General features: G+C 38.1%; 1 protein-coding gene and 1 long non-coding RNA gene across 3 annotated transcripts in view; both read right to left on the minus strand.

Annotated features, from left to right (window-relative positions):
* LOC131482891 (uncharacterized) overlaps window positions 1–24,219 on the minus strand; it is a 402,306-nt gene that overhangs the window by 358,034 nt on the left and 20,053 nt on the right. The window lies entirely within an intron of this gene.
* On the minus strand, window positions 1,287–1,568 carry LOC118760303 (small ribosomal subunit protein uS14). The gene has a single exon (XM_036497520.2). It carries the CDS (start codon window positions 1,538–1,540, stop codon window positions 1,370–1,372), a length of 171 nt encoding a protein of 56 aa, XP_036353413.2. The 5' UTR covers window positions 1,541–1,568; the 3' UTR covers window positions 1,287–1,369.

Here is a 24,219-nt window from a genome sequence, read left to right on the forward strand (position 1 = left end):
ACAACTGATAAGGACTGAACACTGCTGATGAATACTCACAGCAAGAAAACTATGTGGATTAGGGTAGTTTATTCCATGCTAGGAATGAGAATCTCTTTGTTAATTTAAATAGCACTGTATCTTAACACCTAATAAAAGTGTTAGATGTGAAATACAAACATTTTTATAGAGACACCATGAATTTTAATACTGTCTGACTTTACTCTGCTAAATCACTTTCTATCTAGACAATATATTTCCATTAACATCTTTAATAGAGTGAGAGAGACAGAAAAGAAAAAAACTGGATGTAAAAAACTAGATGGGTTTTAAAGAGAGGAAAAGGGAGGAAACTTTCTCTCAAAATAAACATGCAATGAAAATAAAAACCTAAAATGTACCAAAATAGCTGATGAACACATGTAGAAGAAGCTATTACATCTCTTTTTCATTGTCCAAATATGGTTTTTCTTCATCTTCCTCTAACTTAAGGGAAGGATCTTACCTGTTTTGTTTCCTACCAGAGTCCTGGAGTACAGCAGCACCTGATTAGATACTATTTGTTCAATAAATCTTTGTTGACTAAAAGAATACAGGCTGAACTGAGCAAGGCATATGGTGACAGCTAGAAAAATTGTGAAAGAGCAAAAGGAATTCCAAGGGGCTCCTTATGTGTCGCTCTAAGGTTTGACAGGTAGAAAGAAAAAAGCAGATCAAACTTAATCAATGGGGCTCTAGCTCAGTCTGTATAAACCCCAAAGAGTAACAAAACAGAAATTGCCCACTGAATCACTGGAATACTCTTTTCTTCCCAAGAGTTAAGACATCACTTTTAGCAAGATAAGTGAAGCAGTGAGAGGAAATAAGATAAAAACATTGCCAGCAGAGTAAAGAGCTCAAAAAATAAACTCTAAGGAAAGAAAAGTTACCTATGTACTAGACATTGGCAAGACACAGGGGTGGTGAACCCAAACATCTTCAAAGAGCTCACATTATATAAGAAAGGTGTATGCACATACACATATACATACATATTGTATACACACACATATATGTGCATAAATATGTTGGTTTGGACACTGAAATAAAATAAAATACGTAATAAGGTGACAAAATTGAAAGGGAAATTATCCCTCCTTTTTTCAACACACTTAAAATTTATACAATGTTCCATATGCCTCAAAAAAGATACAATGGGCCATAAATGGTAAGTTGAATGAAAAGTTTCTGAAATGCATGTTGATACTTGATAACTGTTACGTAAGGACAGAAAAACTGAACTCTTTTTTTTTTTTTTTTTTTAAGTTGAAGTTCTTTATTTTATGTACAAAGAGCCGGCATGATTTTCCAAAGCGCCGATGTCTCGCAGCATCCACTCAAGGAACATGACTCAATCCAACTTGATGAAGCCGATATCCTTGGCATACTGGCGGAAACACTGGCGGCACATGTTCAGGCCGTATTTCCAGATCAGGCCGTGCCGGTTCGAGCATACTCGGCATGAGCGAGAGCCCTGGCCGAATTTGCGCGGGTGACTCCAGCAGAGCTGCTGGTGACCCATCTTGTCCTCACGAGAGCGAAGAGGAGAAAGAAAACTGAACTCTTCTAGAAAGATGAAAGTTCAGAGGAAAGATGAGTGGAGGCTTAAAAATTTTTGCAATAATGGGATGAATACTCATTTGCACAAGAAAGTTCAAGAATTGTGGAAAGAGAGACAGCTACCACAGGATTAAAGGGTAGTGTTATAATACACCTTTTTTTTTCTTAAATAATCTTACATAGTTGATTAGGGCACAAAGGGTCAAGGGCAACAGGAAAGTGGGTAAGGCCTTTGTTTCCACACTAATATCATCATTTGTTCCCCCTGTACCTGGAGTCAGGGAAGAAACAAAGGGAGAAGCTCCACCCAGCCTCCCACCCATCCCAGGTCCCCTATGTGGGGCATGCTCCGAGGGTCCCGCTCAAGCAGTTTTGATAGTTCAACAGTTCTGTATAATATGCTTTTAAATACTACTACCCAATATAGTACAAATTGAACATATATAAATAGATAGGAATGTGCATAAAAAATTCATGGATCAGAGAACTCTAGTGAGTAGCCTAAAGTCAAATATGACTTGTGGACATCTTTTTCCCCTCTTCATTATGGAAACCAGACATATGTGAATTTAAGTATGTAAACATTCATCCATTGTCCAGCTTCAATAATTATCAACCTAGGGCCCATCTCATTTCATTTATACTCCTCATTTCATTGAAACCCACTTCCTCACCCTAACCTTCAGATCATTTTCTGCAAATCTCAAAGGTTCTATCAGTGAAGAGTTTAGTAAATATTTACAAAATATTAGGACATTTTAAAACATAACTACAATGCCAATATCACAGCCATTTAATAATAACAAAGTTTAATAATATTTCCCCAACATCACTAATTATTATTTTATTAATAAAGTTTAACAATATTTCCTCAACATTATTAAATATCCAGTCAAATCTCAAATTCCCTGATCGATAAAGCATAGCATTCTTTAGAAAAATGAATTTAGTGTCATATTTGAAAATACAAATATTTTAACCAAAAACCTATATTTCTGCCATTTCTTGAAAAATAAAAAGGATTGAGCAACTTTGAGTAAACATTCCTGAACATAAATATTGAGACTCTTCTTGAAGCTGACGCCTTTCTCACCATAATACTGTAAACTTGCTATTATCTCGCATACTGCCTACTACACCAGTCTATATTATCTGCCAGTTTCTTAAACACAATTGAATCTGCAACATTTTTTCCTTAAAGACTGATTTATTTTTATTGCAAAGTTAGACATACAGAGAAGAGAGACAGAGAGGAAGATCCTCCGTCCAATGATTCACTCCCCAAGTGACCGCAATAGCTGGTGCTGCGCTGACCCGAAGCCAGGATCCAGGAGCCTCCTCTGGGTCTCCCACGTGGGTGCAGGATCCCAAAGCTTTAGGCTGTCCTTGACTGCTTTCCCAGACCACAAGCAGGGAGCTGGATGGGAAACAGGGCTGCCGGGATTTGAACTGGCGCCCATATGTGATCCCAGAGCATTCAAGGCGAGGACTTTAGCCACTAGGCTATTGCACTGGGCCCGAATCTGAAACCTTTAACCTAAGCTAACAGAAATTATGGGTGACTGGAGCTCTTCAAAAACAACATCATAAATGTTAACATGGTCAGAATTTAGCCTTACAAACTTGAGTAACTCACAGATAAAACAGAAAGTAACAACTCCAAAGACAAATGTCCTTCTTGAAGGTCAAACCAAGGACATAATGAGAGAAGACACAAAGTCAACAGACGTAAGAGCCAAGAGGAGTAAGAATGGAATTATAAAGCTCAGATTTACTTGATTAGTTCAAGAATTGTTTGGAGAACAGAATTACACACTCAACTCTTTTGGCAGTGCATTCCAAGATCCAGAGATGGGTAATGTTGCTTTTAAAGGAGTTATGCCAAGTCCAACACTACATAAAACCTTCCTTCTTTCCCCATTCACTTGTCAGTTTTGAAACATGAGAATGCAAGCACAGTAGGTTAAATTAAAAATGTAGTCACTGGGGCAAAATATTAATGCCCTTAAAATTAAAACTAAAATTAAAATCTAAGACAAAATTTCTTGCACAGACATATGTATATGTTGAATCCTTTGCAGATACGCAGGAATGCTCAATAATCAATGTAGGAAAATAAAACATTGTGTATTTGACAACCAGATGCTATTCAAAATTAATAGCTTAACTTTAAGGCTGGAGGAAAATGAAATGTACAATTTGCTTGATATGCACACAATAAATTAAAAGCTAAAAGGTAATAGGTGTGAAATATTAAATATTTACTTCTCAGTGTATCCCTACACACCCTGGTATTAATGGCTAATAATAATTACTGTACCTTATCCAAGACATACCTCTATTGAGAAATTAAACTTCCAACACATGGGAATGTACACCTGTCAATGCACATGAGACATAACTGTCATTTGTATTCGTACCAGATGAAATTTATAAGTTAAAGTGAAGGATTCTCTGAAATCTAATACAATGGGAAACATGGAAAAGTCTGTGTCTCTAGGTAATGAATAAACCAATGCCATAAAATTCCAAAGACATAGCAGGCTATGCCTCCATCTGCAGCACCAGCATCTCATACGGGTGCTCACTCATACCCTGCTGCTCCACTTCCCATCCAACTCCCTGTTTATGGTCTGGGAAAGCAGCAGAGAATGGCTCAAGACCTTGGGACCCTGCAGCCACATGGGAGACGTTCAAGAAACTCCTGGCTCTGTCTTTGGATTGACTCAGCTCTAACCGCGGCACACAGTTGAACCAGTGGTTAGAAGATATCTCTCTGTGTGCGTGTGTGTCTCTCTCTCCCTTCTTCCCACCACCCTCTCTCTGTCTCTGTCTCCTTTCTCTCTGTAAAATTTCACAAAATAATATGTACCCAGAACACAGGAAAGCTTGATCAAAAAATGACTTCAAAGGAAAACATGTTTAAAAAATTGGCATATGTCATTCCCCTTGTGTTCAGAAAATACCAACATTGTTTGAGACTCTACATGGGAACCCAAAGAAATCAGTCATCCACTTGAGATCCAACTAGTACTCACAATTTTCTGAGACAAACATCCTGTCTTTCTCTCCTCTGTTATATGTGTTCATTCAAATCCCCCCTGAAGAGTCTACAGGAACACAGTGGCAAGCACACTGGCCCACAGGAAAAACCCAACTCAAACTCACACCCAGAAGTACATCTGGCAAAGGTGATAGGCTCCCCATCAGAAGGCAGAGGTAAGAGTGATTCTGGAGTCAAGCGGCTGGAGCTCCTACTTAACTATCTGGATGACTTTGATCTGCATCCCGTCATTTCTACATGTAAAGAAGGAAGATAACAACCTCTAACCACTCACCTAACTAGATCCAAAGGCTTTACAACAATACAAGAATAAGTGTGTGAAGATAGCTACAAACTACATAGCTCCATATAGGATCACTGGACTGAAGTACAAGTTCATCAGTCTAAGCCAACACTTCCCAGATGCAGGTAGCTGTGCGCCTCTCCCTCACATGCACCAGGTAATATTGGCAATCTGCACGAATTTTGGTTGTCCACAACTCATGGGAAAGGAGGTAGAGAGTGGTACAGTCATCAAATGATAGAGGCAAGGGATGCAACTGAACATCCTGCAGTACACAGGACAACTCACCACAATAAAGAATTATTCAGCCCTAAATGGTACTAATGCCAAATTGGAAAAGTCCTGGTCTAAGCATATATGTATATAACATCACAGGTAACATTAGTTCCAGAATGCCATTCTAAAACACTAAATATGTGGTAGGTGATACATAATTAATTTTTAAAGTGTTATTGCCAAACACCACACATGATCTCTTCTTTTTGATGAGATTTCAGCAAGCACTCACAAAGACAGAAATAATTTGAAATTTCAGGACTTTTGTGGTCTTTCTTGCCAAAATGTTGGTCTTTCATTATTTTTTTTTTCTAACGGTTGCTCTGCTCTTTTGGAAGATGTTAGACGTGTTCAACTAATCCAATCTCAAAGTCTTGAAATGGTGCAAAAGGGATTCCAAAAAGTCTATATTTGTACCTGGAAATGTGTTCCACTGACACAGAACACAAAACAGTTTTAATGAAGTGGAAAGAATTTGGCAAATGTGAAGCAACAGGTCTTTAGTTTCAATAATAAGGGAGTAAACCACGCTGCTGTGGTAAGGCAGCTCCTCCCTCTGGCCACCAGGGTGCCATCTTCCGCTCTTAGAGAGGAATGCCTATATGGGGCCTCTTGCCTGTAACAGCTCCTTCCAAGTGTGAATTTATTTCTTCCCTCCTTACTGGCAAATTTTACTTTTCCAGCTTGGCACATAGAATCTTGCAAGTCTCCCTGGAAGGTGACTCATATTTAAATATGAATGGGGCAGCTGGCTTCTGTTATCATAAAGGGTTACATTATGTCATTGCACATTTTCAGCTGGGATAGAAACAAATTGCTCTTTCCACACATCAATTCAGCAATATACATATCTATGGGATCACAGGGATTTATAAAGTGTCCAAAAATTTTCCAGCTTTAAAAATCAAAATCAATGTATTATTTCTTCCTAATTCAACAACAAAATGTCTGTGTATTACCTTCCATACTGCTCAAGAATTACTTCTACCACTCCTCTTTTTCAGCTGAAGTCTAGAGAAGTGTCACAGATTAGAGAGCTAATAAATAGCAAAGGTAGGGCCTGAAAGTGATCAAGTTTAATTCCAAAACCTGAACCAGTAGTCAGTGGAAAACATATTCATCCACTTGTCTTAGTAATTATGACAGCATTTTAAAAGTTTGTAGAAAATAAAATTAAAAGATAAGTTTACTTTGGTGCCAAAATTCTGAAATCATATATATGAAGAGGTCTTCAAAAAGCTCACTAAAAATATATATAAAAGACTATAAATGAACTTCAAAATTGTTTTTGCTACATAATAAACTTGTATTTTATTTCCATTTCTACAAACTTTTCAAAATGCCTTTCTTTGTTCTGTAGTTTCATGCTTGATTAATTCATTCACTCGTTAAACAAGTACTGAGTACCTCTATGGATCGTACATGATCACGTTGCAGAGCATGCAAAAGAGGCACCAAAAAATAATAAATGGCAGTAACTCTTGTTGCTTCTGACTTTATTTTTCTGAGTGCAATAAGTGTAATCAATGGTCATTTGAAGATATTCACATGCAAATATGTGGTATCTGTGTACAGGTGGCCCTTCCTGAAAAAAAAAGAACTGAAGATATTACTGAGGTTAAAACCCTTGAGATAGGGGATCAGCCCAAATGAGTCCCATCCTAGCCCCACAGGGTCCTTAACAGAGCTTATAGCCTGCCAAAGTCAGGGATAGAAGGACACTAAAGAAGAAGGTTCAGGGGCTGCAATGTGGGGTGCTTGTGATGATGCAAAAGGGTGTCAAGGGACAAGTCACGTGGGCAGGCTGCGTGGGCAGCTGGAAAAAGACAAGCAAGCAAACGAACCCCTAAGCTCCCAGAGCTCCTCCAATACTTTTTCCTTTGCCCACAGACCCAGAGCTGTAACAATAACAACTTTGTATTGTTTAAGCCACTAAATCTGTGGTGAGTCATTACAACAGCAATAGAAAAGTAGCAACAACGTGCAACAATGAAAGAAACAGGATTCTCAGGTTCTCAAATGGTAAGATGCATGATTTTAAAAAAGTATTTCAAGGGTAAATATTAATTTCCATGCCTAAAAGTTGGAACATACAAGAATTAACGAATAATAAAGTCAATATTAGGATTGGATGCACTTGTACCAGCTGCAAAAATACCTTTTCTACATATCACACTGAAACTTTTCCAAAATCAATATGCTGCATTAGTGGATTAAAATAAGCTCCCTCACTATTTGAGGTAGACGATTGGTCATTCCCTGCAAACAGGCAACAGAACCCAAGCTGCCCACCAGGAAGATCTGCATCAATGACGAGATTTTCACCTTTTAAACTTCAAACATTTTTGTCAGTCGCAATCACCTGTGCATTTGTTCAAAAATGTGTGTTTTCCATTCAGATCATTTCATCCACTGGGAGGATAGAGAAAAGGGTTGGAGTTGTGCCAAAGGATAAAAAATTAATTTTCTTGCAGTAGAGGATCTTGTTAAAATGAAACATCTTTCCCAAGAAGTGGATGCTAACCCAACATAACAGAATACTAATAAAGTCCTTTCACAATATTTTTCCTAAAGATTAACTGCATTTAAAAAATTGTCTTTTATATCACCCCCAAGTGATACTTTTAAAATATAAATCACCTCTGAACAAGAGAGACTTTTTCCTTGCATTTCTGGTTAACTTATACATGGTTTTGTTACGTTATCTTTAGTCAAGGAAACCTAACAAAAGACAAGATCATTTACAGTTAAAAGGAATAATTTGTATGATTTAAAGAAGAGGTAATACAGGGCCAGATTTCCCAAGGCAACATATTTGCATTAAAAGTCCACATTACTACTTAGCAATTTGGAAAAATATTTGATATTTTGCAAATAATATATTCACTTTATATACATTTCATACATATAGTTTTAAGCAGAAGATTCTAAATTTCCATACGTCAATTGACTTCATAATGAGAAATAAATGCCTCATACTTTTGGAACTTGGAATGGTGGGGTGGGAGAAAGCAGTATATAAATTTTTAAGAGAATATATATCTAATTTCTCTGCCCCAAAGAAAAGGGAGGGGGAGCAGATAAAGGAAATGTTAATGGTACCAGGGTGTTGGACTATCGGTGAGCAGGTGTGTGCTGCTGAATGGGTCTCTAGTGAATTAGAAGCTTTTAAAAGAGATTGATTCTCTTGCTTAACTAATTATTTCAAACATGCTTTTAAAGGTATTAATTACTTGTGGAAAATAGTCTCCATTTGCTTCTAAATTGTTTCTTTAGGTAATTCTTTGCCTGCAAAAATGTCTAGGGTAAAAGTGAACAATCTGTTACCATAAAATTAAATAAAATATTTCAAGTGGTGTTAAAGTTGTATAAAACGCCTTTCAATATACTTACATAAAAACTTAAAAATTACATAAAATTTTTAAACGTGCTTACTTCGTATGCAGATATTTTTATTTCATTTACTTAATACATGTAAATGATAGATTTGCAAACCTTAAAAAAAAATCCAGTTCTTTTTTTTTTTATGTGTGCCTATGTGTATATCACACAATGGCAAGAAAACTTATATCTTTTAGTTTAACAGTGAATAAACTGTGATCAGACATTAACTGTGGCACTAACAAATTACTGGTGTGGGCAGAACTGGGGCATAGCACATAAAGCTGCCACTTGTATATCATCTGGGCACCGGTTTGTGTACTGACTGCTCTACCTCTGCCCCAGCTCCCTGCTAATGAAGGAAGATAGCCCAAATGGTTTGCCTTCTGCACCAGTTATGAGAGAGAGGGAAGATGTTCAGGCTTCAGCCACGCCCAGCCCTGGCAGCTACTGCAGCCAGCTGGGGAGTGAACCAGCAGATGCAGGATCTCTTCTCTCTCTCTCTTACATTCTCTGCCAACTCTGAATTGCAAATGAATCTTTGAAATACTAAAGTTGTTGATTCAATTTTCCTTTCTGATCTGGTGAAGGCATTTGAATTTGCATAAAAAAATTCATCTTCGATTGGCTCAGAATAATTTTAAGGACACCACTCTTCAGAACATTAAATACCATCCCATGTTGCCTTGTTTTTAACTGTCTAAAATTATTGATTTTAGCTGTCCAAAACATTTAGATCCACCTGAATAAAATTCATGGTCATACACGCATATAAGGCACAGGCACAGTATACTAGGAACAATTCCCAGTCACAAGAGACCACGTTGCCAATCTGCTGTCCAGAACTCAGAATAAACAGTCACGGGCGGAGGAAAAAAGAAGCTGCATAATCTTGGCATTAATGAGTAAACTAAGGATTAGTCATCTTAAATCCTCCTTAGTAATGCCATAATGTAACAAATAACACTTTAAAAAATCCACAGGCACCTTGATGCCTGAGTAACTATTTTATTTTAACCCAGATCCTGCCAAAATTTATAGAACTATCTTTCAATGCCAAGATACACACACACACACACACACACACACACACACACAGATTTTGAAACCAAAAAAAATTAAAAATTAAAAATATGCTGGATCAATTTCTTCACTGTAACTTTTGTTAGATTTTTAACAACACTGTAGCTATTCCCCATTAGCAATCCAGAGTGTTAACAGCTTCATTGCTGGTGTAAAATACGTAAGTCAGAGCGACAAGAATAAAAAGAGCCCACATCAAAATGCATCTTTGTTTGGCCCAAAACACATTTTGATACAGAGGATGAATATCTAATTGTTAAAATCAACACAAAAGACTGAAGCCCTTCTTTCAATGTTCCCAACAGGATAATGTAGTCTAACAGTTTATAAACATAGAGCAGGATGTAGAATTAAAAATTGCCCCAGGTCAGAAATGATATCAATTTATAATCAGAGAGAAAACTACTGGTACCCAGTGGAGATTAAGGAGATGGTTTCTGAAAATGTACATAAGAGCGACAAAAATAAACAACTTCCACAGTCTGGTGGCACAATTCTGTTCCCTTGTGATAGAAACACAAAAAGGAGTCTCTAACAAGCTCCAAAAATATGTGTTAGTGTATTTTAAGTAAAAATTTAGCTTTTCAGCCAACGACATTTTTTTTTCTGCTGGAAATAATGAACTAACGTAAAAATGATATAAGGATGTGTGTAAAAAGGACATTTAAGTGAAACAGGTTGAAGAGCTCTATAAATCTGCTAAAGATTAAATTAAAGCTAGATGTATAAGCTATGGAGATAAAACAATTTGGGTAGTTCCTTCTTTAAGCAAGGATTCTTTGGGGTTTATCAGAGACCAGGTGTGCATAACAAATCAGCAGCAGTACCAGCCCTGCTCTGAAATGGGAATCTCCAGCAACCCCTTGTAATACATATATGCTCAAAACTCATTACTTTTGATATGCCTTGTTCTTGACCTAAATGCAATGGAAATTCTTCCTTGGGGTGCATGATATACATGAAAAAGTACAACTTCTCTTTAAAACACCATTAGAATATTTTATTGTGTGTGGACATACACTCTTGTTACTCCTAAATGCTATTCTATTGAGTACAGTTTATATTCACTGGCAAGACGAAATCTCCGGGGAAGCCAGAGAGGGAATGCAATTTCTAGTAATAACAGCTCACAACAGTGAATACTCTCCACTTATCCCCACAATTTCCAGCTATTTTGGACTCCTTTCTGAATTAACCTTTCATATCAAAAGGAGCAATTCTGCACACTAGAGACTCCGGCACAATTTCATGCATAATTTATTCACTCAGTTCAACATTAAACGCACAGTCCTTGACTTTGTCAAGGTGGATTCTGTTGGCAGACTTCACAAGCAGCAAAACAGAAGAAATGAGATCTACAACTCAACCTCTTCACCTATTCTGTCTGGTGAGAGATGGGGAGTGGGGCGGTAGAAAAAGAAAAATAAGGTGAGATTCTAGAATAGTACAGAGTCTTCTGTAGAGTCTCTGGCAGACACATACTATTATCACATTAGCAGCCCTCAAGACATTTTTTTTTCATGTTCAAAACAGAAAAAGAAATATAAAGAGAGAGAGAGAGAGAAAGGGAAGGATGGAAGGAAGGGAGGGAGAGAGGGAGGAAGGGAGGGAGAGAGGGAGGGAGGGAGGGAGGGAGGGAGGGAGGGAGGGAGGGAGGAAGGAAGGAAGGAAGGAAGGAAGGAAGGAAGGAAGGAAGGAAAGGAGAAGTTTAAATTCCATTTCACCAACAATACTGTGGTGTACTTTGTTGGCTTCCTGACAATTCTGTCATCTATGAAAAATGATATTTTCTTCTGTGTTGCTGGGTAGGCACTGTTAGAAGAAATTACTTAAAGTTGTTATTCAAACAGACCCACACATCAAGTTGAGGTCACATTAGAGGAACTCATTTTAGAAATTTAAATAATATAGATTCTCCAATGAGATCCCAAAACCCAGATTTGCATTCCCAGATTGGTCTTCAAGAAACATAAATATTCATTTTCTCTTCCTAAACTACCCATTTGAATCCTCAGACGAGGAATATGTGCAACCACTTGTAAAAGCATAACTGTGATACAGCATGAAACTGATCTGTTGCCTCTTCCGCCTCAGACATATCTCACAGTAGATCAGAGATCTGTTTTTGCTCTTTAAAAGGGCTATGTTCAAGCATCACCTGCACCCCACACTGGAGTGCCTGGATCTGATCCCTGCCTGATTCTAGCTTCCTGTGGATGCACAGTCTGGAGGTAGCAGTGCAGGCTCAAGGAGTTAGGTCTCTACCACACACACAGGAGGTCTGAATTCAGTTTCTTGGTCTCAGTCTTTTAAGCACTGGAGGAGAGAACCTGCTGATGGAAGCTATATCTCTCTGCCTATTGAATAAATAATTACGTTTTAAGATGCTATCTTATTCAAAGTCACTGGATCTAGACACCAGAATCCAGGTCCAAACCCAGAGTTCTCGGGCCCGGTGCAATGGCGTAGTGGTTAAAGTCCTTACCTTGCCAGCACCAGGATGCCATATGGGCGCCGATTCTAATCTCCGTGGCCCTAATTCCCACCCAGCTTCCTGCTTGTGCCCTGGGAAAGCAGTCAAAGACAGCCCAAAGCCCTGGGACCCTGCACCCACATGGGAGACCCGGAAGAGCTCCTGGCTTTGGATTGGCGCAGCACTGGCCATTGCGGTCACTTGGGTAGTGAAGCATTGGATGGAAGATCTTCCTGTCTGTTTCTCCTCCCCTCTGTATATTCACCTTTCCAATAAAAAATAAATGAATAAATCTTTTTAAAAAATTCAGAGTTCTCTATTTCTCAATCAAATGTTTTTTAATACTCATCCTGTAACAGTTTTTTTCTTATTAATACCAACCAAATTAGCTTCTTGCAGTAAGTCTTAATATATGCCTAAAATGTTACTAAAACCTTTACAGCATACTAAGTTTAATCCAAATAGCATTGCCATGTGATAGTTGTAAACATCCACATGTCACAAAGAAAAACCTGAGGTTCAAGGGATTCTAAAACTGGTTCTCCTATAGACTTCAATGTCCCTTAAAAAAAAAAAAAATAAAATAAAATAAAAAAAACAGGGAAAAACAAAAACAGACACTAAGTGATTTTTCTAAATACAAAATTATTTGGTCTCCAACTTTTGCACTTGCCCTTTAAAAATAATACTTTCCAGCAGCAGCCACATTCAACCTTCCAAATTGTTGGAAAATTAAGGCCTACAAGGACACAATGAAATCTCTTTGGAAATTCCACAAATGCTGGAAATTTTCACATAGGATTTTTAGGCAAAAGTCTTTGAACTTTCTTCGCTAGCTGACCCTGCAGTTTAGTTTAGTTAGCAGAAACCTAAACTTGAGCCTTCCCCAAACTGAGCCTTATTTTTATAATTTGCTGCAGATCATGGAAAGTAAATGCTCCTTCTACCATGGAAGTAGCCTGCTCAGAGTTTAGCAGTCTTCCTCCATTATTATTCAGCGCCCTTTTTTACTATCTCAAGACAGTTTCTGGATTTGAACCAAATTATTGAACTTTGTGAACACTTAGAAGTGAGGCAGACTTTTGGTTGTAAGCTTTTCAATACTAGAGACACTGATTTGCTTCCTGATTATGACATACCAAAATGAAATTTAGAAGCCTCATTATTCTCTGTAATTTGGAATATTTATCTGTTTGTAGCAATAGCACAAAACACACCAGACACATTGCATTCTGGATACAATGCTAAGCACCCACCTGGAGTTCTTGACATTCTAATGGATTATCTCCTTGCTACTACAGTCCAGGGATGTGAAATCCCACATTACCGCCTTATAACTTTTGATCCCTACAGTAGATCTTATGCTTCTGGAGTACCAACCAAAGCACAAAGCTCTTAGAATTCTAGTCACAAGTTGAATAGCATGGCATTCTTCTGTTCTTTACAGTGGCCAGAGTCATGTCCAGGCTCTACTTTTTGATAATACACTTCGCAGAAGTTTAGTTCTTAAGCTAACTATTCTGTACCTTAATTCCTAATTAGGAAATATGGTGAATAATATCCACTTGCAGAAATGTGGGAATTTAACATGGCAATAATTTTAAGTGTCTTAGTCCACAGCCTGGCACAGTGACATTTATCTGCCTAATGAAAATGACACCAAGATTAATTTCAATCTTCACAACATCTGTGAGGCAGCTATAGTAACATCTCATAAAGATGTGCGCATGTGAAATGTGGCTCAGCTGGTAGGTGGGGAGCTGAACTTGAACAGTTTTGATGTCAACGCCCCAAAATTTTAAATGTCACCACGTGCTGCCATGCTAATAAGTGGTTATTACTGAAAGGAGATTTACGAAAATGGATAGAGTACTAAGAAAGAATCTGTGAACCATAAACTTAACTTGCAACAAAAATATATTTATCTACTGTTTATTCCTGCAGCATTCTCCAAGCACTCAATAAATGGGTTGTCTAAACAGATGCCCCCAAAGAGGATCAGTATGTCACCAAGGTCTTTTTTCTGTTGGGGTACTGAGTCTCTGCAAGCATCACTGCTCAGGGTGTACACCTGGGATCTTTGCAGAAGCTTTGTGTTCGGTCGATGAGAACCATCTCCTCTGACTTCTGGGAAATACACCTGGTACGGTCCTCCGGAGAAACAGAACCTACGCCTCCCAAAGTGAAGTCTGCAGTGGAAGCTCACCTACTGCACCGTAATTTGTTGGTTCAAGGCCAGGCTTCCCAATTTCATTCATTCAAATCTTACCTTCCAAATCCCACCGTATCTGTTCACTTACCACCTGTGTTAATATAAATTCAGAGCGTTTATTTAAGTGATCTTTAATAAATGCATTTTAAAAGGAAAAAATATATGGTATATTATGATGATGGATTTTGTATGTTAAGTCAACCTTGTCTTCCTATAATTAAAAACATTTGTTGTCTTGGTGTACATTTATTTCCACATGAATCTGTATTATGTAATACATATTTTGTTAATAACTTTTTACTGTTAATTACAAAAAATTCATATGTATGAATGGCTATATAGAGAAATATTTACTCTATGGAAATGGGTAATGTAATTTAAATTAAAGAGACAAATCTAAAGTTTCAGAATGGGGCATCAGGCTGAAGATGACTGACAACAAAGATACAATCTAATCACAATCTACAGGAGAATTTCCTCTAGCTTGGAGGGACCAGGTTTTTGGGTTTTTTTATTGTACGCAAGCCTTCCACCCCACTGGATGAAGCTCACTCCCAAATGTGAACATTAACCAAAACACAGAACATAAAATTAGCTAACACCAGGAGTTTCTCCAATTGTCTCCTATTCAGATGGCCAGTTATCAAATGAGATAAGACTAAAAGGCTCTGGTTAGGACAAGCCCGAGGTGTAGGTTAACCTCAAAATTCCTCCCAACTTTAAGATTAGAATGAGGCTAGACTCAGGTTTTGCTTGGCTCTTTCCCATTCCTTGTTGTGTTTGCATTTCTTTCATCCAGGTTTGTCATAAGGAGTAGGCCCTCAATAATCACACATAACATAGTCAAATCATTGGACTAAAACCTCCCTGTTGGTTACAGAGCCACACCACACTTTTTCATTTTTACTCAGCTCTTCAGCCACCAACTTCTTCCAGTGTTTGCCTCATTAAATATGTCTTCCTATTTTGAAAAATGTTAATCTCATCCCCCATTTTACCTGTTTGAAAAAATAGCCCCATACTACTAATATCTTCTGAATCACGGAAGCTTCTGAGTGTGAGACTCTAAGCCCAATCAGATGCTTTAGGGAAATTTCATTTATTTCTAATTTCTATCACAGTTTCACAGCATTTACTGAAACTGCTTTATAATGAATGACAGTCACTTGGAACTTCATTCTAACACTGGAGTTGAGGGTCCCGATGACAAAGTCTTTCAGCATAAACTGCATTATGCTAAGACACTCAGGAAGTTTTTTTTTTAAGCTCCTCTTGCTCAGGTCAACAAGAACCCACCGCAAAGAAACTGTCATGTGAAAACTGACAACTAATAGCGTCTTATATTTACAAAGGCATATTCTCTCCCTGTTTTTCTCAATTGTAGTAACTGGTAATGTTATTACATCTTAATATGGCATTCAAATCCCTTCACATGTTGAGCTGCAAAACTTAACTTTATCAAATGACAATTCATCCTTCCACATAAGGTTGGTGAATAATTTTCATGCTATCTTAGGACAACTGAGAGTGCCAACATGAAGTCTTAACATGGAGAAGCAATCTAAGGGGATATTCAAGTTCAATGACAAAGAGTCCTGGGAACTACTAGTAATGTCTACCAGAGTGCAAGAGGGACAGACATATTATTAGATTTTTCTTCCCAAGTGATAGAAACAGATCTCAAAATAGTTTAAAAGGGCGGGGCGGTGGGGGGAGGTAGTGAGAGTAAAAGAATAAAGACTCACATACCTGAGAAGCCAACACAGATAGCAGCACCAGATTTTTCTGTGTTTCTCCTCCCTTATTCCGCATTTTGTGGCTCAGCCCTCATGCAGCCTGTTGGGCTCATTCTCTCCTATCCTAAGTAGCCACTGGAATAAGGGTAGAGTTGCGTGTGGTGTCATGAACCAAATGTCTTCAGCTGAAAACATTCTAGTTTAAGACACTAAGAGATATTTCTTAACATCCCTCATATATTCAGTTCTGGAGAACTCTGATCCTTCTTTGGTGATGTGACTGTTACTTGGGCCAACTGATGAGGCCAGAAGACAGTGTGATGGGCAGTCTATACGAGTTAGAGAAAACAATTAGCAGAAGGAAAGGGTGTGCTGTTACCTGGAGGAGGGGTGCAAGGTAGGAAAGCACAGTAGCTACCCATGGAGGTAGGATGCATAACATACATTCCATTCTACCCACATGAATTAAAACATTTAAAAAGATTTATCTTATTGGAAAGGCAGATTTACAGAGAGAAGGAGAGACAAAGATCTTCCATCTACTGGTTCACTCCCCAAGCGGCTGCAATAACGGGAGCTGAGCTGATCTAAACCAGGAGCCAGCAGCTTACTCCAGGACTTCCACACGGGTGCAGGGTCCCAAGGCTTTAGGCCATCCTTTACTGCTTTCCCAGGCCATAAACAGGGAATTGGATAGGAAACAGAGCAGCTGGGACACAAATTAGTGCCATTAAGGAATCCAAACGCTTGTAGGTGAGGATTTAGCCATTGGGCCATTGCTCCAGGCCCATGAATTAAATTTTAGACACTAAGTATTAAACATACCACAACCTCCTCTGTCAATCTCTACCTCTTGAATGTCATGTATATATCACCACATTCTGACATTCTATGAGCCATGATTGATATATAATGATTACAATCCTACCTTCTACCAATAAAAAAAAAAAAGACATTTTCTTTCCTCTCTTAACAGTAGTTTACTGACTTCTTAGCTTCAAGTTATTTATCTTTCTGTTATGGTCACTGTATCTATTAAGAAAAATTTTGGAAGAAAATTTTTTTCCGATGGAAAAGCAGAAAGGGTCTATGTTCCTGAAGAACTGAATATTTTCTCCTATAGGTTCACTGCATCACCACACACTCTACCACAGGGTTTACAAGGTGGCTACAGCAGACCTAGTCTTACTGCCCCTCAGCTTTGTGTAAAGCAGAAGAATAAAAGTGTCTTTCTTACAAATCTCTATAATTTGTAAGAAATGGGTTGTATGGTCATTTTAAGCTATTTATTTTAACAGCATATGTAGAAAAAGAAAAAAAGAGATCTCCTATCTGCTGGTTTCTTCTAAATTCTTACAACATCTGGAGCTGGAATACACAAAAATCAGGACTGGGGAGCTCTGTTCAGGATATCCAGATTGGTGTCAGTGATCTGAGTCACTACCTGCTGCTTCCTGCTGTGACTATCAAGAAACCAGAGAGAGGACTTGAATCCAAGAACTATCAATATAGGATGCAGTGTCTTGAAAACCTGCTGAGCCAAACACAAACTCCTGTTTGTCCAATTGATCAATTAGGAGGATGCACAGGCAGGCTGAACTAATCAAAAGAAAATTCTGGCTCTGAAGACTGACAACTCCTTAATGCTATGTTGAATTAAAAAATAAAAATACAGGGCCCGGTGCGGTGGCCTAGCGGCTAAAGTCCTCGCCTTGAACGCGCCAGGATCCCATATGGGTGCCAGTTCTAATCCCGGCAGCTCCACTTCCCATCCAGCTCCCTGCCTGTGTCCTGGGAAGGCTGCTGAGGAGAGCCCAAGGCCTTGGGACCCTGCACCCGCGTGGGAGACCTGGAAGAGGCTCCGGGCTCCTCACTTCAGACTGGCTCAGTTCCAGTCTTTGTGGTCACTTGGGGAGTGAATCATCAGACAGACACTGTTCAGATGGTGTCCAGCAGGTGTTTCTCCAGAATGCTTACAAGGTTTTTAGGGGTAACTGGTTCTCACCATCACATATCCTAGACGCCATCAGTTACACACTGACCTTCTAGTCATTCCACACACATCCCATTACCTTCAGCCCTGCCAAGAAATACCCACAGTCTGTGGTGATTTTGTAAGTACTGCTCCATCTGCTAGTGATACAACTTGTCCCTCTGCCCACACAACTCTCTCAACAAGTTCTTCATATCATTCCAGTTCCAGTGTCACATTCTGTCTCATTTGGGGCTCTCCTGAAAATACAGCCTTTCCTGGGGACTCAAGTGCACATGGTTCATGTGGTAAATGGCCACATGAAGAAGGAGAAAGGGTAGGTAGTTTGTAGAGATGCCTCATCAAGATGGTTGCTGTTAAGAAATGTCAAGATCTTTGAAAACCACACAAAACACTTCTTAGAATTGTCCGTTTACAGCCTGTTGGCTTCCATCTTCTCATCAGATGCTTTCCTCTTGGGCACTACTGCCCTCAATTTTCAGGTCCTAATGCTTCACAGAGAGCCACAAACAGGAAAGCTACGAGGCACAGCTCACATTTTCCTTGCGTCAGAACTATCCTATGTCTGAGCAACAGGTTAAGAAACAAGCTGAAGCAATGTGATGAAAGACCCAACGCATCTGCTGCACCTTTTCACAGGGCTTTTCTTCACCCTCCAGAAAGAGAAATTGGTCCGTCCTCTGTGTTCTACCCTGTGGCAGCACTTTCTAGAGTTTGTTATGATGGTCTGTTTACTGCTCTTTCTCCTGCACCAGGTTCAGGGCTCCCAGGGGGCAGGCTGTCACAAAGTAGCTGGCCCACTCATTAAATGAAATCAATCCATACGTTATCCACACTAAATATCTAATCACACAATTTTACACACATGTTATGATACCAATTAACAGGAAGTTTAAGATTTGCATCTACAATATATCACAAAGTACTTTTGATAAATCCAAAAGGCTTTTCCTTCTGGTCTTTATAATTTAAAAAGTGATAAGATAAAGGAGACAGAAAAGAGTAAAGGCTGAGGGAATTTTCTAAATTTTAAAGTTACCATTCAATACATCTTTGTTATATTTTTAATGATCCTTATTGTTACAAATTCAATCAAAAAAGTTACCTTTAAAATAATTTAAGTAGCTATTTATTTTTTTAAGATTTATTTATTTTATTAGAAAGTCAGATATACAGAGAGGAGGAGAGACAGAGAGGAAGATCTTCTGTCTGATGATTCACTCCCCAAGTGAGCACAACGGCCCGAAGCCAGGAGCCAGGAACCTCTTTCGGGTCTCCCAAGCGGGTGCAGTGTCCCAAAGCCTTGGGCTGTCCTCGACTGCTTTCCCAGGCCACAAGCAGGGAGCTGGATGGGAAGTGGAGCTGCCGGGATTAGAACCGGCGCCCATATGGGATCCCGGGGCTTTCAAGGCGAGGACTTTAGCCGCTAGGCCACTGCTGGGCCCTTAAGTAGCTATATTTTTTTCTATGTCAAATTTATTCAAATTAAGTTGAAAGATTTTTGTGCCCTTCTATAGCTGTTTATGTGATGTACTCTGACATTCAATACAAACATGGGTGGCTATTCTTAGGGGCAGCCAAAAAATGTTAACTGATTAATCAAAATAACAGCAACCTTCATCCCTAAGAGAATCATATCCCTAAATTCTCATAAATTTAATTGAGTGTGCCAGGTTGCATTACTTTTTCATTTTGTACAATTTATAGTTGGAAAAAATGACCATCGCACACAAAAAAATGTGCAGATAATCTTTATAGCTGTTTAAACTATCATGCAATTGTTGCTTTTTGTTAAAGTTAGCTGCTCTATTTAACAACTATTTGCTGCACAAACCAAATGCTTGGTTCTCTGCTATTCACTGTATTTATTGCTACATATTAAGACATTATTCCATTTCAAACTCCACCAGTACACGCTGTTTTCAATGTCTTATAATTAAACTATTTCAAAAGTCACATTAGTTTCATTTAGCAAAGCTAACCAATATCCCACTAATTATGCATGTACCTAAAATAAAGATTTTTTGTCCCCTGCAAAGATGTTTGCCATCTGCTAAAACTGATAGCTACTATAATTTCAAGCAATGGTTATACTTAACTTTACATTTAAATCTTCACCTAGGGGCCCGGCGGCGTGGCCTAGCGGCTGAAGTCCTCGCCTTGAAAGCCCCGGGATCCCATATGGGCACCAGTTCTAATCCTGGCAGCTCCATTTCCCATCCAGCTCCCTGCTTGTGGCCTGGGAAAGCAGTCGAGGACGGCCCAATGCATTGGGACACTGCACCCGCGAGGGAGACCCGGAGGAGGTTCCAGGTTCCCGGCTTCAGATTGGCGCGCATCGGCCCGTTGCGGCTCACATGGGGAGTGAATCATAAGACGGAAGATCTTCCTCTCTGTCTCTCCTCCTCTGTGTATATCTGGCTGTAATAAAATGAATAAATCTTTAAAAAAAAATCTTCACCTAGTCCTTCTGTTGCCCACGAATATTTTTTTTGCCCTCTTCTCTGTGTGTATTACACACATTACAATTTTCAGTTTTAAAAGTTTTATGTGTTCAGTTAAGCAGCACTGAGTGCCTTTACAATTTTGTGTAACCATCACTATTACTTATAAATTTTTTTATTCCAAATTGAAACTTTGAATGTAAATTCTCATTCCTATTCTTGCACCAGCCCTCATAACCTCTATTCTGCTTCCTGTCTCCAGGATTTTGTCTGTACTAGATACCTCATACGAGCATATTCAATGTTTGTCATTCTATATCTGGGTTATTTCACTTAGCATAACATTTTCAAGCTTCATCCATGTTGTAACATGAGCCAATGTACAAGAATACTTGAAAAAGTTCAAGAAATGTACAGTATTAAAACAAAACCCACTATACACAGATTACAAAATTTTGACAGCAAATTTGACTTATGTTTTAATTCTATATTTACATTACCCATTAACTTTATGAAATGTGTTTATATTCATATTTTGTGAGTCCCTTTGCTCTGTTAGTGGACAGTTGGGCTGTTTTTACCTGTTGACCATTGTGAATAATCTTACTATGAATACTGTAGAATAAAAACCTGTCAGGGTCCCTTCTTTCAGTTTCTTTGGGTAAATACCTAAGAGTGAAACTGCCAGATAATGTCATAATTACATGTTTAACTTTCTGTAGAATTGTCAAAACGTTTTCCAGAGTAGCTGTACAGTTTTAAATTCACATGAAAAAAATTTCAGTTTCTGTACAGCCTTTCTAATAATTCTTTTTCTTTAAAAAAAAAAAAATGAAACCACCCTAACTAGTACGAAGTGTTATCTCATTGTGGTGCTGACTGGCATCTCCTTCATGACTAAAAACATTGATCATCTTTACATGAGCTTATTAGTCAACAACATATCTTTTATAAAAAGTCACTATTCAAATCTTTTGTAAATTTTTGCACTGAATTGCTTATCAGACATAGCATTTGCAAATATTTTCTCCTATTTTGTGAGGTATCTTTTTGCTCTTACGACAGTGTACTTCTATTCAAAAAAGTTTTTTTCCCAATTTTGTGAGGTCTAATTTGCACATTTTTTTGTAGCCTGTGCCTTTTGTGTCACATCCAAGAAATTATTGAAAAACTAAATTTATGAAGATTCTTCTGTATGTTTTATTCTAAGAGTTTTAAAATTTTACTCACTGATCCATTTGAGTTAATTCTTATTTATAGCTTAAGGTAAAAATCCAGCATCATTCTTTTGCATGTAGATACTAGCTTTCTCAGAGCCAGTTACTGAAAAACTGTCCACGTCTCATTGCACCCTTCTCAAAATTCAACTAATATATAAACAAACAGCCTTCTTATACATTTGAGCCTAGTTCTAATAAATTGTTTGCAAAACATAAGTGACAGAAAGCAGCAATAAGTCATTAATATTTTCATTCTCTGGCACAGAGGGTAATGCTATCACCTGTGACAACGGCATCCCATATGGGTACTGATGAGTGTCCCTGCTGCTCCATTTCCAATCCAGCTCCCTGCTACTAGGACAAGCAGCAGAAGACATGAAGTCGCTGACGCCTAGAGATTCACACCTGGATATTTCAGCTGTCTGGAGTGAGCTAGTGGAGAACTCTGCAACTCTGACTTCCAAAAATAAACATATATATATATATATATATATTTTTTTTTTTTTAATAATGGCTACTACAAACACTACTGTTGGTTAGGTCATGGAATAAATGATTTAATACTATATATGAGCAAGAGAGAAGAGGGAACCTTTTCATTCAACAGCGAAGTAAGCTGCACCGTGCTTCCTTGCTAAATGATCTCTGTTTCATGATGGCTCAGGAATAACTTCAGCACGAAAGACATTTAACGACAATGGATAATTCCATTAATGAACCACACTTGCTCTACAATTTCGTGGCTAGAAGTTGCAAATGGAAGTTTCTTTAAAAAGAATAAATAAATACCAATCTCTGCATTTAGCTGATTGTACAGCCTAGTTAAACTCAATCTTTCTCTATGTTAGTGGATTCTGCAATTTCAGCTTCCTTCACACAATTCCTTGATCCCAGATGTAAAGACAGAAGAAGAAATGAAAGCATCTCAGCTACCTCGGATATCATCTTGAAGATGTTTTTCCTTGATTAACTGATCTTGAAAATTGAAACCATAAACACAGAAGTTGTTATGAGAAACAAAGGAAATCACCACAGCACTACATAGCTATGTCTTCCATGATGACGAGTTTTGTGATTTGCTTGAGGTAGACATAGCAGGAAGCCAAAAGAAGGTGGTAGGGGCAGAAAGTAGGAAGACAAAGACATAACTGTTACCTTGCACCACTCTTTGCATTATTTTTCTAAAACAAACAACAAAACATATTAAATTTTGTAACTACTATGGTCTGAATATCTGCCATCCATGGAATATTGGTGTTTAAAGCCTAATGTCATCAGGTTAATGGAACTAACAGGGTGGGAACATTATCTAATTATAGTGTTTAGAAGTAATACTTTTGGGATGTGATTAGCTTGGATTAGGTTGTCGGGGTGGAGTCTCTGATTCAATCTTTATAAAAGATCACAAAGTCACATATGTGTGGTGTAACAATGACATGATGTGAACAATGGGAATCCTTAAAGAAGTCTCCATCATGCTGCTCAGACTGGAACTTCCCAGTCTGTAACCCAAAATACTTTTATTTATATAGTTGGCCTGCCTAGGTATTTTGTTATGGTACAGCAAAATGCCAACAGAGCAACTTTATTAAGTATTAACGATTGAAAAGATTTATCAAATATGTGTTGGAAAACAAAAATTGACAAAAACTGTTCCATTACACTTACTTTAAATTTCTGAAACTTATCTAAATATTCATATCAAGCTAAGAAACTTCTGCACTGCAAAGCAAACATTTGAAGAAGCAATAAACACAATTGGCAGAAACATTTGATAGCTATACAACTGATAAGGGATTAAAATCCAGAATATATAAAGAACTCAGCAATAATAAGACAGTTAACGAATGGGCAAAAGCTATGAACAGGCATTTTTCAAAGGGTCAAATTCAAATGGCCAAAAGAAACATGAAAAAAATCCTCAGGATCACGAGTTATCAGGGAAAAGTAAATTTAAAAATCACTGTGAGGTTTCACATCACTTCAGTTAGAATGGCTATCATACAGAAATTTAAAAAAAAAAAGGAAAAGAAAAAACAAAACAGAAAGTGCTGGTGAGGATATGAGAAGAAAGCTACTCTAAACAAGTGTTGGTAGGAATGTAAATTAATACAACCTTTATGGAAGATAGCAAGAAAATTCCTCAGAAATCTGAAAATAGATCTCCCATAAAATCCAGCCATCCCATTCATTTGAATTTACCCAAAGGAAACAAAATCAACATATGAAAGTTTCATCTGTGGCCCCATGTTTATTGCAGCTCAATTCAAATATTGAAGACATGGAATGAACCGAGATGTCCATCAACTGATGACCAGATAAAGAAAACGTGGCATATACACACTATGGAATACTACTCAGCCATAAACAAGGATAAAGTCTTATCTTGTGTAACAAAATTGATGCATTAGTCACTATGCTTAGTGAAATAAGACAGTTCAAAAAAGACAAATATCATGTTTTCCCTGATCTGTAC

This window comes from Ochotona princeps, chromosome 21 (genome assembly GCF_030435755.1).
Source record: "Ochotona princeps isolate mOchPri1 chromosome 21, mOchPri1.hap1, whole genome shotgun sequence".
NCBI lineage: Eukaryota > Metazoa > Chordata > Mammalia > Lagomorpha > Ochotonidae > Ochotona > Ochotona princeps.